A 13734-nucleotide genomic window follows, 5' to 3' on the forward strand; every position below is an offset into this window, starting at 1 on the left:
TCCATTGTTTTCACCAAATTCAGTTGTCCTGAGCCACATGTTGTGGGTGGAAATTTGTCAGAATTTGATCATTCCATCAGGTTTTGCCAATTTCAAGTCCTAATCTTGTGCAGTTTTACTGTTTTATTTTGGTTGATTCAGTATATTAGTATCAGTCACTGAATATTGGCTAAAAGAGTGATGGTTACTGATTTTATAGCTAGTTCTCTGTAGCAGTGAAGGGGACAGAGACCCTTGGGGGTGGGGGTGATGCAGGGAGACTCTGGCAGGACAGAGCAGTGCAGAGCCACAAACTGCCACTCTCCTGGGCCGAGTTCCCGGAGGCCTGCCGGGCTCAGAGCAGCAGGATCCGCCGTCTGCCTGAGTCGCTCCTAATGCTGTCCTGGGAAGGTGAAGGGGAGCTCCCACGGATGAAGGGAAAGATTGGGCCCTGTTGGCCTTTGTGATCAAATTACTCCATTCTGCGCCTGTGCTGTCTCTTCTCTGATCGTCACTCTCAATTACATGTTTAACCGTTGTGAGTAGGTGGCATTGGCGTCACTGTCTTTCTGCTTACAGCACTAGGTCACCTTGTCTCCGGTCTGTGTGATGTATCTTTTCTGGGAATGTTCAAGGGGAGCTCTTTCTGTGGCAGCATGAGATGAGGTGAAGTGTGAGATAGACAGAGCATCAGAGCTGCACACTGGATCTCTTTGGGGTAGAAATCTGTTCTGCTCCTATGAAAGTTCTGAGTGTTCCTATTTCTGGTGTCACAGGGTTTTGCTCCCTTGAGGAAAGGCTCTGGTCACTGTATACTTCTTGAAGGGATAGGTTTTTTTAGAAATTGGTGATTAAAGGACTACCTTGGTGGTCCAGTGGTTAAGACTCCATGCTTCCAAGGCAGGGGCCGCAGTTCCTCAACCAGAGATGGGATCTGCACCAAAAACAAACAAACAAAAATGGTGATTAATAGTATTACTGTCTTTGATGGAACAGTGTAAATCCTGGCTCCAGCGCTTACTAGCAGTGTCAGCTTGGGCTTGCTGAATCTTTCACAGCCTCAAGTTTCTCCTCCATAGAATGAAATGCTAATCCTCCCTACTTCATAGGGTTGTGAGGATCTGATGACCGCAGGCATATACAGGGTCTGGACTGCAGGAAGCATTCAGTAAAAGGTGGCGTTTCTCATCAGTGGGAGAGGGCATTACCACCCCCAGATGGCCACATCTGCATTGAGCCAAGGGCTTGGCCGGTGTTCTCATTGCAGTCTTTTCCCTCCTCCAGTGACTTGCTGTCTCCTGACTCAGTCCTGAGCTGCTTGTACCCTGGGGATCATGGAAAGAAGACTCCAAATCCAGCCAATCAGTATCAATTCGATAAAGTTGGGTGAGTCAGCAGCATTTCCTCCTCTTCCAGCCTGTCCACTTCAGAGTTTCTCCGGTGACTCAAACCCAAAGCAGGAGACCTGTTAGGACCAGAGGTCTTCTGGGGGTGGGGGTGGGGGGTGGAGAAATGGTGGAGCAAGAGGGAGTGCTCCATCCAGAGAAGGGGACACCTGTCCTTTCTTGCTCATGAGGCCCTGGAGAAGGATGGGGAAGGGTGGAAGGGTCAAAACTCTGGGAATGTGGTAAGAGGTGTGTTTAACGTTTTAGTTCTCTTGAGGACTAAAATTTAGAAAATACTTTATAAATTGCCAGACTGATGAAAAGGTAAAAGTACACTGCCTTTTCATTGAGATTTGCTAATGAGTTGAAGACTGCCAGGGAAAAGAAGAAAATTGGCTGTGGGAGAGAGAAAATTCACAGCAGGGAACTGATGAACTTCAGAGGCCTTGCTGCCGGCCTGGCCATGAGTGCACTGAGCCTGCAGGACCGTTCTGTTTAAGGGAGGTGAAAGGGTGGGATGAGGCATATGCCTTGGGACCACTGCGGAAGTGACTTCTAAACTCATTCCATTCTTTGTTCTTCTCTGCAGCATCCTGACTTTGAGGGACTACGTACTTGACCTCGGTCACCCCTACTTGTGGGTGCAGAAGCTGGGTGGCCTTCACTTCCCCAAAGAGCAGCCTCAGGTGTGTCCACTGATTGAGTCCCCTTGGCTGAGGAGCCCTGTTCCTCTCCTTCTCTGCAGACTCCAGAAGGGCTTCTGATGGCCTCTGGGACTTGAAACTAGCAGAATGCCAGCCCTCTGGGCTGTGACCTGTCCTCCCTTCACTCTAAAGTGTCCAAGGCCTCCAAGCATTTAGGTATCTTTTGCTTTCACCCTGAGCCTATTACCCACCAGGTCAAAGTAACTTGGATCCTTGCCCTGCATGTCCCATGGCTCCCGGTGCTCCTTCCCCTTGGTCTTATGTACAAAGGTGCCAGAAATGAACCCCAGGGCAACTGGCACCTCAGCAGAAGCCTTCCTTTCCCCCAGCCTCTTAAGATCCCAGCAGCTTGTATCATTCCTGCTGGGACTCGGTTTCTGGCCCCCACTTCAGGGAGACCCTGCTATCCCCAGAAGACATCTACGCCAGGACGTGGGTGGTCCTGGCCGCCACAGGCAGGCAGGCCCTGGGAGAGAGGGGTGGCAGGAGGAAGGCACAGGGAGCACTCACGTGTGTGCTGTGCTCTGTCACCCACAGCACACTGTGATCACAGACCACTCTCTGAGCGCCAGTCACATGGAGACCACCATGAAACTGCTGAAGACCAGGGTGCAGTCCCGCCTGGCCCTCCACAAGCAGTTTGCCTCCCTGGGTAAGCGGTGTTAGTCAGGGTTGTGGCCTGAGACACTCAGCACAAGGACAAAGACCACGGAGCCCCGTGCTCAGACGTCTTGAATCCTGATGACAGAGTCGGCTGGCTCCCTGGCTCTTGCTGAAGAGAGGTGTTAGCTGGGCCACTGGGGAGAACTCTAGGCCGCCAAGCAGAGGTGTGAGCTCCCCGCAGGGCTACAAGGCCGTCTCGGCCCTCCCAGAGCCTTTTGGGAGTCCATCTTATTGGATTGGTCTGGAGCACTGGTCGGGAGCACTCATGCTAGGTCAGCACATGGCAGACTTTGCTGTGCATTTTAACAGGAACCTCATTCATTTGGGGTCGCCAGTATAGTGCTGGGGAAGGAGCCACGAGCACAAGACAGAGCCCTGCTTCTGCAGAGCTTGGGCTCAGCTTACTTGAATACAGCTGTTCCGTGACCCATGCCTCCTCCCTCCACTGACTCCTGAGCTGACATCCTCCAGGCCGGGGCTGACCCCAGGGTTCACCGTAAGCTCCCAAGTGATTCTGATCCTTGACCAAGATGGTGGCCATGTGGGGGCTTCTCATTTATTCATTCTGTAAACACTTGTCACAGCCTGTCAGGTGCAAGGCTCGAGTGAAGGAGGGTTAAGATCTTTCCAATCTGAAAAAAGCCACTCAGGGCTTCCCTGGTGGTCCAGTGGTTAAGACTTTGCCTTCCATCGCAGAGGGTGCAGGTTCTATCTCTGACTGGGGAGCTAAGATCCCGCATGCCTTGCAGCCAAAAATCCAAAACAAAACAGAAGCCATATTATAACAAATTCAATAAGGACCTTAAAAGTGGTCCACGTCAAAAAAAAGAGCCACTGTCAGGAAAGGCTTTGAGTTCCCAGCACCCGTCTGGAGGCCCCACGTGGACTCTGGTTTCTCCAGGCTCCCTGTCAGCATTGTGGAGTTTGTTTTGTCCCAAGGTTGGATGATTGTCATCCTGGATAGCCTGTACCATGTTAGCATATTTGCTTATTGAAACACCAGCAGGAATTCGCCCTGGAGCAGCCCTCCTGCTCTTCTCCTCTAGAGGAACCGGCACAGAAGACTTTAGTCCTTCCTCGTACAAGGTCAGCTGCGAGAACAGCCCTCTCGGCTATTTGATCTAATTAACACTCACTGCCACGGAGGCACCTCGTTGGTTCTGGCTGCAGGGGGTTTTCGTTTGCATTAAGGATGAAGCGCTGTGAGTGCTGGGGCTGGGTCCTGCCGCAAGCACAAGCACTGGGCGAAGGTCAGGTTGACGTGCCTCCGTTCCTGGCCCATGTTAACCTGAGTACCGAGTGTAACTGGACAGCCGGCAGGGCCATCTGAGCCCTTCAGAGGGTGCCGGTTACCCAGCTGTGGCGGCCGATTTCCACCTGTGACGCCCCCTGTCCTGCTCTCTCTTAGAGCATGGCATTGTCCCGGTCACCAGCGACTGCCACTACCTCTTCCCTGCAAAGGTCGTCTCTCGCCTGGTGAAGTGGGTGACAATTGCCCATGAGGACTACACGGTAGGTGTTGGGGGGGCGACAGGCCACCGTTGCTGTCCTGGGGACAGCAGACCCGTGTCTCCTTTCTGCTGCTGCTCCTCCCGAAGGGCGGGGCAGTCTGACAGGAGGCGCCAACAGCTCCCCCCCCTGTCCTTGGTGACTTCCAGGAGCTGCATTTCACCAAAGACATCGTGGAGGCGGGACTGGCCGGGGACACCAACCTCTACTACATGGCACTCGTGGAGAGGGGCACAGGTAACCGCTCTGCTGATGGCAGTGGCTCTAGGTGAGGGGAGCCGCTGAGAAGCAAACCTTCCTGGGAGCTGGCCCACGGAAGCTAAAGACCTGAGCTCCTGCCTCGGGGACTTAGTAGTCTCGGCTACGAGAGGCAGCGTTCGGCCAGGACTTGTTCTGCAACAGTCCCACCTCAGCTAATCGTCACCACGGTCCCGGCGCTGGTGACGTTCCCGCTCTGTAGGTGATGCTGAGTCACACACCCAGTCAAATCTCTGAGCCTGAGTTCTGAGCCCCTTTGCTTCATCACCCTTTAGAATCAGAGACCTGCTCGTCCTCTCTTCAAGGTAGGGCTGTCACTCTCAGGCTGTGAAGCACAGGACTCTACTCCCTCTTTGCAGTCCCTGCACTCACTTGGGGAGGCATTGAGAGCTCTGACTCCTCACCGCTGTCCTGGCATCTGATCGGCCAAAGCTTCCAGCTGGACCCACCCTGATGGTGCCTGTGGGGCTGTCGTCCAGCCCCAGCCTCTGCGGGTCTGGCTCAGCCTGCTGGATCCCACCCCAGAGGCTCGGTGCTGAGGCTGCAGGGCGGAGGGAGTTGTCTGTAGTTTCAAGATAGTGTGAGAAATGAAAGGTTACACTCTTTGATGTTCACGTTTGTCTACCCCTGTTTCTTCACTTTGCATGTTTTTAGAAATATTCTGAGGAAATTAGATAACTTCAGATACAGTGGAGGCTCCTTGATCCCACTTCATTCTCACCCTCATGATGGGTGACTGCTGTTTGGAATTTTGCGTTTCTTTCTGTCTTCTCTCCTTTTAAAAAATACTCAAACCTCATCCCTAAACAACGCAGAGTGCTGTTTTGAAAGGGCACAGAAAACTATGCATCCAAGAAATTTCCAAAGCCCCAAGAGTGGGAAATCATTGGAAGACATCACTTTTGCTTCCTGGATGAGGGGAACAGAGCTTGGAAAAATAACAAATATCCTGTTTTCATACAAAGGATGAGTGTGATCATTTAAATTTTTATTAGATGTGTTGTAATAGAATTTGAAAACTTAAGAGTGAACTTTAAATGAATAAGTGGACAATAATTTCATAGTATGGATTAAAAACAAAAAAATTGGTGGACGAGAGATAAACCCAGAAATACATTCAAAACTATTATGACAGAAACAATAGTAAAATGTCACTTTTCAGTAAATGTTGTGACTGTCAGGGTAGAGTTATCTTAACCTACACTCTCTTGTTCTCTGTTAATTTATTTGAATTACTAGTGAATGAGAGTTCATTCCCTCCGCCCCCATAAATAATGAAAAAGGGTGACTAAGCACTTAGCTCATTGATGGAGAGGTTATCGTATTGAAAAAGACAAAGGCCGTCACCAGAGAAAAAATAAGTACGTTAAAAAATACAAGTATCTCATTTAATGATTATGAACACAGCTTTGGCACCAGGTAGCTCTGGTTAAACTCAGCACTGCTGTTTTGTGGCTGTTTGATGATTTTTAGGAAGTTTCTGTGAGAGCCTCCGTTTCTTTAACTGTGAAATGGGATGAGAATGGTTATCAGAATGAAATAAAATGTGGGCAAAAGGGCTCAGCACTGTGCTCGGAAAACGGTAGGTGCTCGGTAAATGCTGGTTATCAAAAAGCTTCACGTAACAAAATAGATAAAGAACAGAATAGAGAAAATATATTTGACTATAATGTGACGTCTGGTATACAATACTGTTGAAAAGAAAAACAGATAGGGCGCCTTCACTGGGAAAATCCTTAACCTGCTGGCAAATAAATGCCAGTTAAAACAGACTTCTGTCAAAGTAGTAAATAGAACTGGGCAAACCAGACTCAGGATTCCCCACATCTCTGTGTCCTGAGGCCCAGTCACAGGACCTCCCCTTCTGCAGCCTGACAATACCACTTTGGAGTTTCTAGGCGGAAAGTAACGGAGAAGGCAGTGGCACCCCACTCCAGTACTCTTGTCTGGAAAATCCCATGGACAGAGGAGCCTGGTAGGCTGCAGTCCATGGCGTCGCGAAGAGTCAGACACGACTGAGCGACTTCACTTTCATCTTTCACTTTCATGCATTGGAGAAGGAAATGGCAACCCACTCCAGTGTTCTTGCCTGGAGAATCCCAGGGACAGGGGAGCCTGGTGGGCTGCCGTCTACGGGGTCGCACCGAGTCGGACACGACTGAAGCGACTTAGCAGCAGCAGGCGGAAAGTAAAAGTTGGTAGCAGAGTGTGCTCTGAGCACCTGGACTAATGTGAGACACAGAGCTGGCCTCAGGGTTCCAGCAGGGAGGTGGTCATGGCTGGCAAGCCGGCTCTCAACTGCGTTTTCCTCCTCTCCCCACCTTTCCCAGCTAAGCTTCAGGCCGCTGTGGTGCTGAACCCTGGCTACTCCTCCATCCCACCCATTTTCCAGCTCTGTCTGAACTGGAAAGGGGAGAAAACCAACAACAACGATGACAATATTCGGGTAAGGTCCTCAGAGGGTGATGGGAGGAGCAGGGAGAGCCTCCTTGGGCCGGGGTGGGGGCCGGTGGGGCAGAACCAGTAGTAGCTGGGATCTTGGGCACTGGCGCAGTTCCAGGGCAGATGCTGCTGGGATTGTAGAATGTGCTAGAGGCTGCAAGGTGTAGTGAAGTGCTCAGACCCCTGTCAGCCCCTTACTAGCCTGGGATCCACAGGTTCACCCTGCTTATAAAACAGGGCTAATACAAAGACCAGCCTTGAAAGGTCATTTCAGGCTTATGTGGAAATGTAAAATGAACAAGAACGAGACTGTGAAATCGTTGCCCGTGTTAATTACTGTTATGGCCATGGATCTGACTCCATAGCCAAGGAGCACACTTTGAACCCTAACACTTTCCCATTTGGATCTGATCTTGAGATTCTTCCTCTGTCCATCTTGCTCTTTTTGGCTGTGGACATGCAAGGCAGGAAATGTTCCAGGTCAGATCAGGAAGACTCCAATGTCTTGAGGAGCGGGCGCCTCAGGACAAGCCAGCCTGGCTTGATCTGCAGAGGCCCAGGCTCGGTTCTTGTGAAACCATGAGACCCAGCTGGCCTGCAAGTGGTGCTGAGTTTCTGGCTTACCCTCCCTGCCCGCCCCCCCCGCCACCCCCGCCATAGGCCATGGAGAGCGAGGTCAACGTGTGCTACAAGGAGCTGTGCGGCCCGCGGCCCGGCCACCAGCTTCTGACCAACCAGCTGCAGCGCCTGTGCGTGCTGCTGGACGTCTACCTGGAGACAGAGAGCCATGACGACAGTGTGGAGGGGCCCAAGGAATTTCCCCAGGAGAAGATGTGTCTGCGGCTTTTCAGGTGAGGGACAGGGCCCCGGGACCTCCAGCCCTGCCTCTCACAGGGACGTGGGGCAGAGTGAGCCTGGCACAGAGGGCACACGTGTCCTCGGGTGCTCTGATGTCCTTTCACTGTGGAAATTAACATCTTGCTGCCAGATTTCCCGGAGAGAGCTCACTTCCTCCTTCCTAAAACTTGCCTGTGGCCCCTGTCCTATCAGCCCAGCCCAGTCCAGTTAGTTCATCGCGCATATACCCCAGAGGTGGGCCTCATGCTGCATGAGCAAGAGGACTTGACTACACTTCCCTTTCTCTGCTTTCTGTGGGAGCCAGTAGGTTTTTTATGATTCAAATGAACTTTGTAAACTACAGAGAACACAGGGATGTCCTCAATAGATGCAGGCTGTAGCCCTGTATACAGACTAGACATGCCTCCCCCCAGTCCCCAGAGTCTGCTGTACTCCCTGCGGTGCTCCCACATCCAGGAGGATCACAGCTATAGGCAGTGGGGCGTCACAGAGGAGCCAGCTGTGAAATCACACACACACACTGCAGACCTCCGCTGTCCCGCTCACCAGCTGGGTGACTGAAAGAGCCACTTCAGCTCAGCTCTGAGCCTTTCCCAAAGGCTGAAATGGAAGCTTTACCTTCTAACTCATGACGAAGCAGAGGTAGTTCACATAGACCTTCCAGAATGGATCTTGGCACGGACGGAGCCTCCGAAAATGCCCGCAGGCCCTGGTGGCTTGGTATTTAGTGTGTCTGCAGGCCCCGCACTTCTGGCTGCTTTTCCTTCCACTTTGGTATCGGGTCCTTTCCTTCCCTTTCATCCCTTAATTCATGGTCTTGTTCTTCGAGTCCATTTCAGAACCCCGGAGCCCACACTCCTCAGGCATCCCTTCCCTTTGGGGCAGGGGTCTGGGGAGGAATGGTGTCACAAAGGGCTATAGTCTGTATCCAATGAGGATATTGCTGTGTTCTCTGACAGTCTGGAAGGTGCCTTGCCCGCCTTCACCTTCTCACACAGCCGGCCTCTGCCCCTGGAGGCTGTCCCACGTCCTCCCGCCTCCGTCTGGCACCTCCACCTGGCCTGGCTTCTTGTGCTAGCTGATAATAGCCAGCTCCAGCGCCGCCGTGGCTGCGAGGTGGAGCTGACGGCTAGGTGGTGCTGTGTTCTGGGACTTGCTCTCCCTGGTCTGTCTATGTGAGACCTCAGCTCTTCCCCGCGCCCGCCTGCTGTAGCTCGTTTCCAAGGTGGAAATTCTCACACGGCCAGTGTCTGTTCTTTGCTGTCTGGTGGTTCCCATAGGACCCGTTTCCTGAACTGCTTTGTTCTCCAGGCTGTGCTCGTCTGTCAATGTGTTCTGGGAAGGTGCTCCTTTGGCTACCCAGATCCAGTTAATTCCATGACTGATGAGATGTGGGATGTGAGATTCTTGGTTGGAGTCTCCCTGACCCCTGGGATCAGGTCAAGGGCCTGGGCTGCAAAGGGCTGGCCTGGGCCGCAGGACACTCGAGGTCTGGCTCTGCCCGGGGCTGGCTACCTTCAGGCTGTGGGGTCTCCATCAGCTGTATGCCTCAATTTACCTGACTTGACTCTGTACCCTTCTAGTGTTGGGAAGGTTCATGACATCATTTTAAGAAAAGACTTTGGGGCCAGAAAAGCCTGGGTTGATTGCAGCTGCTGCCTGTGTGATCTGGGTCTGAAGCTCTTGAGCTTCAGATTCCTCATCAGTAAAACTGTATCCACTCAGGTGGTGTTGGTAGCATGAAATTAAACCAGGGGAGCCTGTCCAGTGCCAAGCACGGTCCAGGCAGAATAAGCCCTCCTTTAAGTCCATTCTGTGCAGTGTGGCAAAAATGATATACAATCTTCTCCCTCCGGCAAACACCCACACTACCTCTCACCCACCCTCCCTCAGACCAAGATCCAAGGTGTCACCTTCTGGTTGCCACTGAAAGTCAGTCACAGGCAGAAGAATGAAAGAGGCCCTTTAGCGGGACATTGTTCACCGTGGCGTCGTGTGGAAAAGAACCCTGCGTGAAGTTTTTGCCCAGGGGCCCAAGACTTGAGCTGAAGCACCTAAATGTCACAGGGTCCAGGCTTTGGCTGTGATTGTTAGCCTCTTGTGCCAGCAGGCTATAGCATCAGACCTGGTTTTGAATTTGGTCTGTGAGACTCTCTGACTATCTAATATCAGGTGGTTCACATCCCTAAGCCTGCATTCATTTAAAATCTTTGAAATGAAAGAAATAGCATCTCTGAAGTAGCAAGTATAAACACAAGGCCCTTGGCAGGCGCTTAGTACAGATTCTTTTCTCACGTAAACTCCTACCTGCATGGGAATCTCCCTACAAAGGAGGATTTTAAATTTATATTTTTTTAATCATAGACGTGAATAAAACATGCTTATTGTTAAACATAAAAACAGCAACAAACTTGCATAAAAACACTGAACAGTGAGGGTGCCCACGCCCCCTGCCCCCTGAAGTGCCCGTCGTCAGTGGGCACTTCCGGGCTCGTGTGGGCGCTTCATGCCTTCGGGGGCACATGAAGACGTTTTTTCACAACTGCTGTCATATCTTTCATGCTGTTCTGTGGTCTGCTTTCCTTACACCAGTCTTTTATTTTTTTCCTTCACAGCTTCATAGTAGTCCCTTGTGTGGATACATTCGTTATATCAGCCCAAAGGTTATGGTGTTAACTGGCCTCCCTTCTCCTCTATTTCTCTAGGGGTCCCAGCAGGATAAAGCCATTTAAATATAACCACCCTCAAGGATTCTTCAGCCATCGTTGACGTTGCTCTCAGCCTGTTTCGCCGCAGACCCTGAGTGCTGTGCCTCTGCTTCTGGTTCGGGCACACACGTGGCTCTTGATAGTCTCCCAGGACAGGTTTTCTATTTGTAGCCTATTAAAATGTCACCTGACCAAGTGGCCTTTGTCTGCGGCTCCTTGGGGAGAGGGGTGGCTTTGCAGTCCGAGAGGGCAGGTGGGAGCGAGGCACGGCGTGAAAGCGCACGTGTGGATAGCTTTCCCTGGCTGGCTGAGAACAGCAGAGAGAACGGTTCCAGCTCTGTAGCAGACCCTCACTGTCTTCACGTTCGTCATCCAAGTCCCCGCTGTTAGCGGGTGGCAGGGGAAGCCAAACTCAGCCTAGTAGAAAAACCAAAAGCTCTTCTTCCCCCGTCCCCTCACTCTTTGACCCTGTCAGTGTCTCCAGCGGCCAAATTCCCCTGGCTGGTGGATGTTACAAATATCTGACGAACACCTGCAACGAAAACAGACAAATACGTCCCAGAGAACAAGTGTGGATCTTGCAGGTGCCGTGGAGTTGATGCGAGTGACGCCGGAGGATCTCAGGCAGGGCTGCTGTCCAGTGATGCTCTGGCAGCGTGAGAGCAGGTGACTCCAGAGGAGGGCCTTCAGGGTGACGGCACGATAGGAACCTCAGGAAATACTGGCTTGATTCTCAGAGGATTAAGAGAAGCCCTGAGGAAATAGGTAACGCCCTCTAAAATCTCCTTTATAATTCTGCAAAAGTCAGACAGAAACAGAGGATAGCATACAGTGCTCTTAAACAGTTTTGTCAGAAAAATTATGCCCCATCCCCCCACCAAAAAATCAATACTCAACTCCTGGTTTATTTTAAGAAATAAGATACAAAGATGTAAAAAATATTGAAGCATTATTACAGAGTTGCAGGTATAAAGTTCACTAATTAGAAAATGAAATAAAGTTTTATTTTTCCAGCTTTATTGAGATATAATTGACATATAACTGTACGTTTAAGTTGTACAGAGGTATCATGATACATGATACATTGAGAAATGATTATTGCAATAAGGTTAACACATCCATCACCTTACATAGATGGGGCAGGGAGGAGATTGGTGTGGGGCTAAGAACTTTGGAGATCTATTCTCTTAGCAGTTTTCAACATACATAAATCTAACAACAACAAAATTGATATACTTAAATCTTATTTACCATGATATTACCAATCACATGGATTTTTTCCTTCCCATAACACACTTTGAAGTTTGGTGAAGTTTGGTTTCTACTATAAATGGAATTTTTTTAGATTTTTTTTTTTCCCATTATGGACCATTTTTAAAGTCTTTGTTGATTTTATTACAATCTTAACTTCTATTTTATGTTCTGGCTTTTTGGCCACAAGGCAAATGGGATCTTCGCTCCCAAACCAGGGGTTGAACCCGCACCCCCTGCATTGGAAGGTGAAGGCTTAACCACTGGACCGCCAGGAAGGGCCCCTGTAAATGGAATTTTACCGGTTACCCTTGGGTACTGTGGGCCTCTGGTATAAGAGCTGTTTGCTCCTATCTTCTCAGCTGATTTCTGAGTATCCCTGTGACAAGGATTTTCTGAGGCAGAACCTAGGAGGTTCTTGGCCTCCCCAGGGCCCTGCTTTTTACTGACAGAAGCCTGAGCCCAGTGAGGAGAGAAGGCTCCTCCGGGGCTTCTCCCTCCCCTCGGCCTGGATCATTCCTTTAAATTCCAGAGGTAGATGCTCTCCAGCCAACGGGTCCTCAAACTGTATTGTGTGTGAGAATCACCCACCCTGGGAGCGATTAGAAACACGTTCCCACGCCCCACTCTAATATTTGGACTCGGTCGACCTCAGATGGGCCAGGGAAGTGTATTTTTAACGAGCTCCCCAGGTACACTTTGTCCTAGCCTCTTTTTGGAAGTCACTGCACTTTCCGCATTTTTTCTCGTGACTCCTCCAGTAATGCAGTAATGATTCCCTGTAAGAAGCACCCCTCTTGTATCTCTTGCCTGAACCTCCGGGCACTTCTTTCTCTCCTGTACTGAGATTTCTTTGTCTTTTCCCTGACCTACTTGCCTGAGACGATTTCTGCCGGCATCCCCCTTGGTCTGGCCACCTTCAAGCCTTGCATCTCACTGCCTGTGCTGAATAAGATTGAAATGGGGCCTAAAAATAGTTCCTTTGATGGCCCCTGCATTGCAGCCTCCACTCTGTTCTTGACTGGAAGGCGGCCAGACTGACTCAGCACATAAGCTCGGCTCTTGAGAGCTGGGACAAGGTTGCAGAGACAGCCTGTGAAGGCTGGGAGGAGGCTCTGCTTCCTGAGCAGAAGATGTCAGAGCCAGTCACCCTCTAGAAGAGGTTTTCCCCTCTTCAAGGGAGCAAACTGAACAAAAGAATCCTTTGGCCTTAAGAACTAGGGTTCTAAAACTAGCGAGAAGCCCAAGACAATCCAGCTCCTTTGAGCTACTGAACCAAGCCATTTGTATCTCCAGTGGGCAGATTAGGGGGAAGGGGCCTGGCTTGGGAGGACCTCAAAGCTTCCTTCTTGGCCTTGAGCTTCGCTGGACCACATCCCATACAGCAGCCCCTTTCTGTCTTCCTTCTACACCTTGGTCTCAGCCCAGGGTCCTTGCCTTTTTAAAGCTGCTACCCATATTCTTGCTTTCTCAGTATCTCCTAGTCTCTCTTGTCCCTTTTTCCAAGCTTGTTCCCTGCCAATTATTTTCTCAGCAAATACTCCAAAGACCCCTTTTGTTTTAAGAGCATTCCTGCTGATCACAAAGCTAAAAACCTTATCCATAGAATGAAGCAGAGCTGCCTAGGCTTCCAAAGGAACTTTCCTCCCTGTCTGCGTAGCCCCAGCTCTGGCCTTTCCATGGTATTCAGCAGCCTCTCTGTTGAGATCAAAGAGGTGTCAGGCATCTACTTTGTGTCAGGCCCTGTGCTAATTATGATTTTACATTCACTGTCCTGTTTAATTACAACACATGGCCAAGGGTTCACGTTGCCTACATGTTTACAAGTGTTAGGAAACAGGCTCAGAGGGTCAAATGCTTGTCCGTTGCTCACAGGGTTCTTTAACTGCCCACCCAAGGTGCGAGCCCAGCAAGGTTTGCCTGCCTCCAAGGCTTCCCTTTCCACAAGAATAGCTTCAAGCCAGCACTCTTGCTGGG

General features: G+C 50.6%; 1 protein-coding gene across 5 annotated transcripts in view; it reads left to right on the forward strand.

Annotated features, from left to right (window-relative positions):
• THOC5 (THO complex 5) overlaps positions 1-10701 on the forward strand; it is a 30387-nt gene extending 19686 nt beyond the window's left edge. For all 5 annotated transcript variants that reach the window (XM_025267393.3, XM_025267395.3, XM_025267394.3 and 2 more), the window contains 8 exons: positions 1264-1365; positions 1954-2050; positions 2606-2720; positions 4140-4243; positions 4390-4477; positions 6829-6944; positions 7601-7791; positions 10504-10701. In XM_025267393.3, the coding sequence (XP_025123178.1) occupies positions 1264-1365; positions 1954-2050; positions 2606-2720; positions 4140-4243; positions 4390-4477; positions 6829-6944; positions 7601-7791; positions 10504-10567 (877 nt within the window). In that variant the 3' untranslated portion in view covers positions 10568-10701. The remainder of the gene's footprint in view (positions 1-1263; positions 1366-1953; positions 2051-2605; positions 2721-4139; positions 4244-4389; positions 4478-6828; positions 6945-7600; positions 7792-10503) is intronic.
• Positions 10702-13734: the final 3033 nt, after the last annotated feature.

The sequence above is a fragment of the Bubalus bubalis genome, chromosome 17 (assembly GCF_019923935.1).
Source record: "Bubalus bubalis isolate 160015118507 breed Murrah chromosome 17, NDDB_SH_1, whole genome shotgun sequence".
NCBI lineage: Eukaryota > Metazoa > Chordata > Mammalia > Artiodactyla > Bovidae > Bubalus > Bubalus bubalis.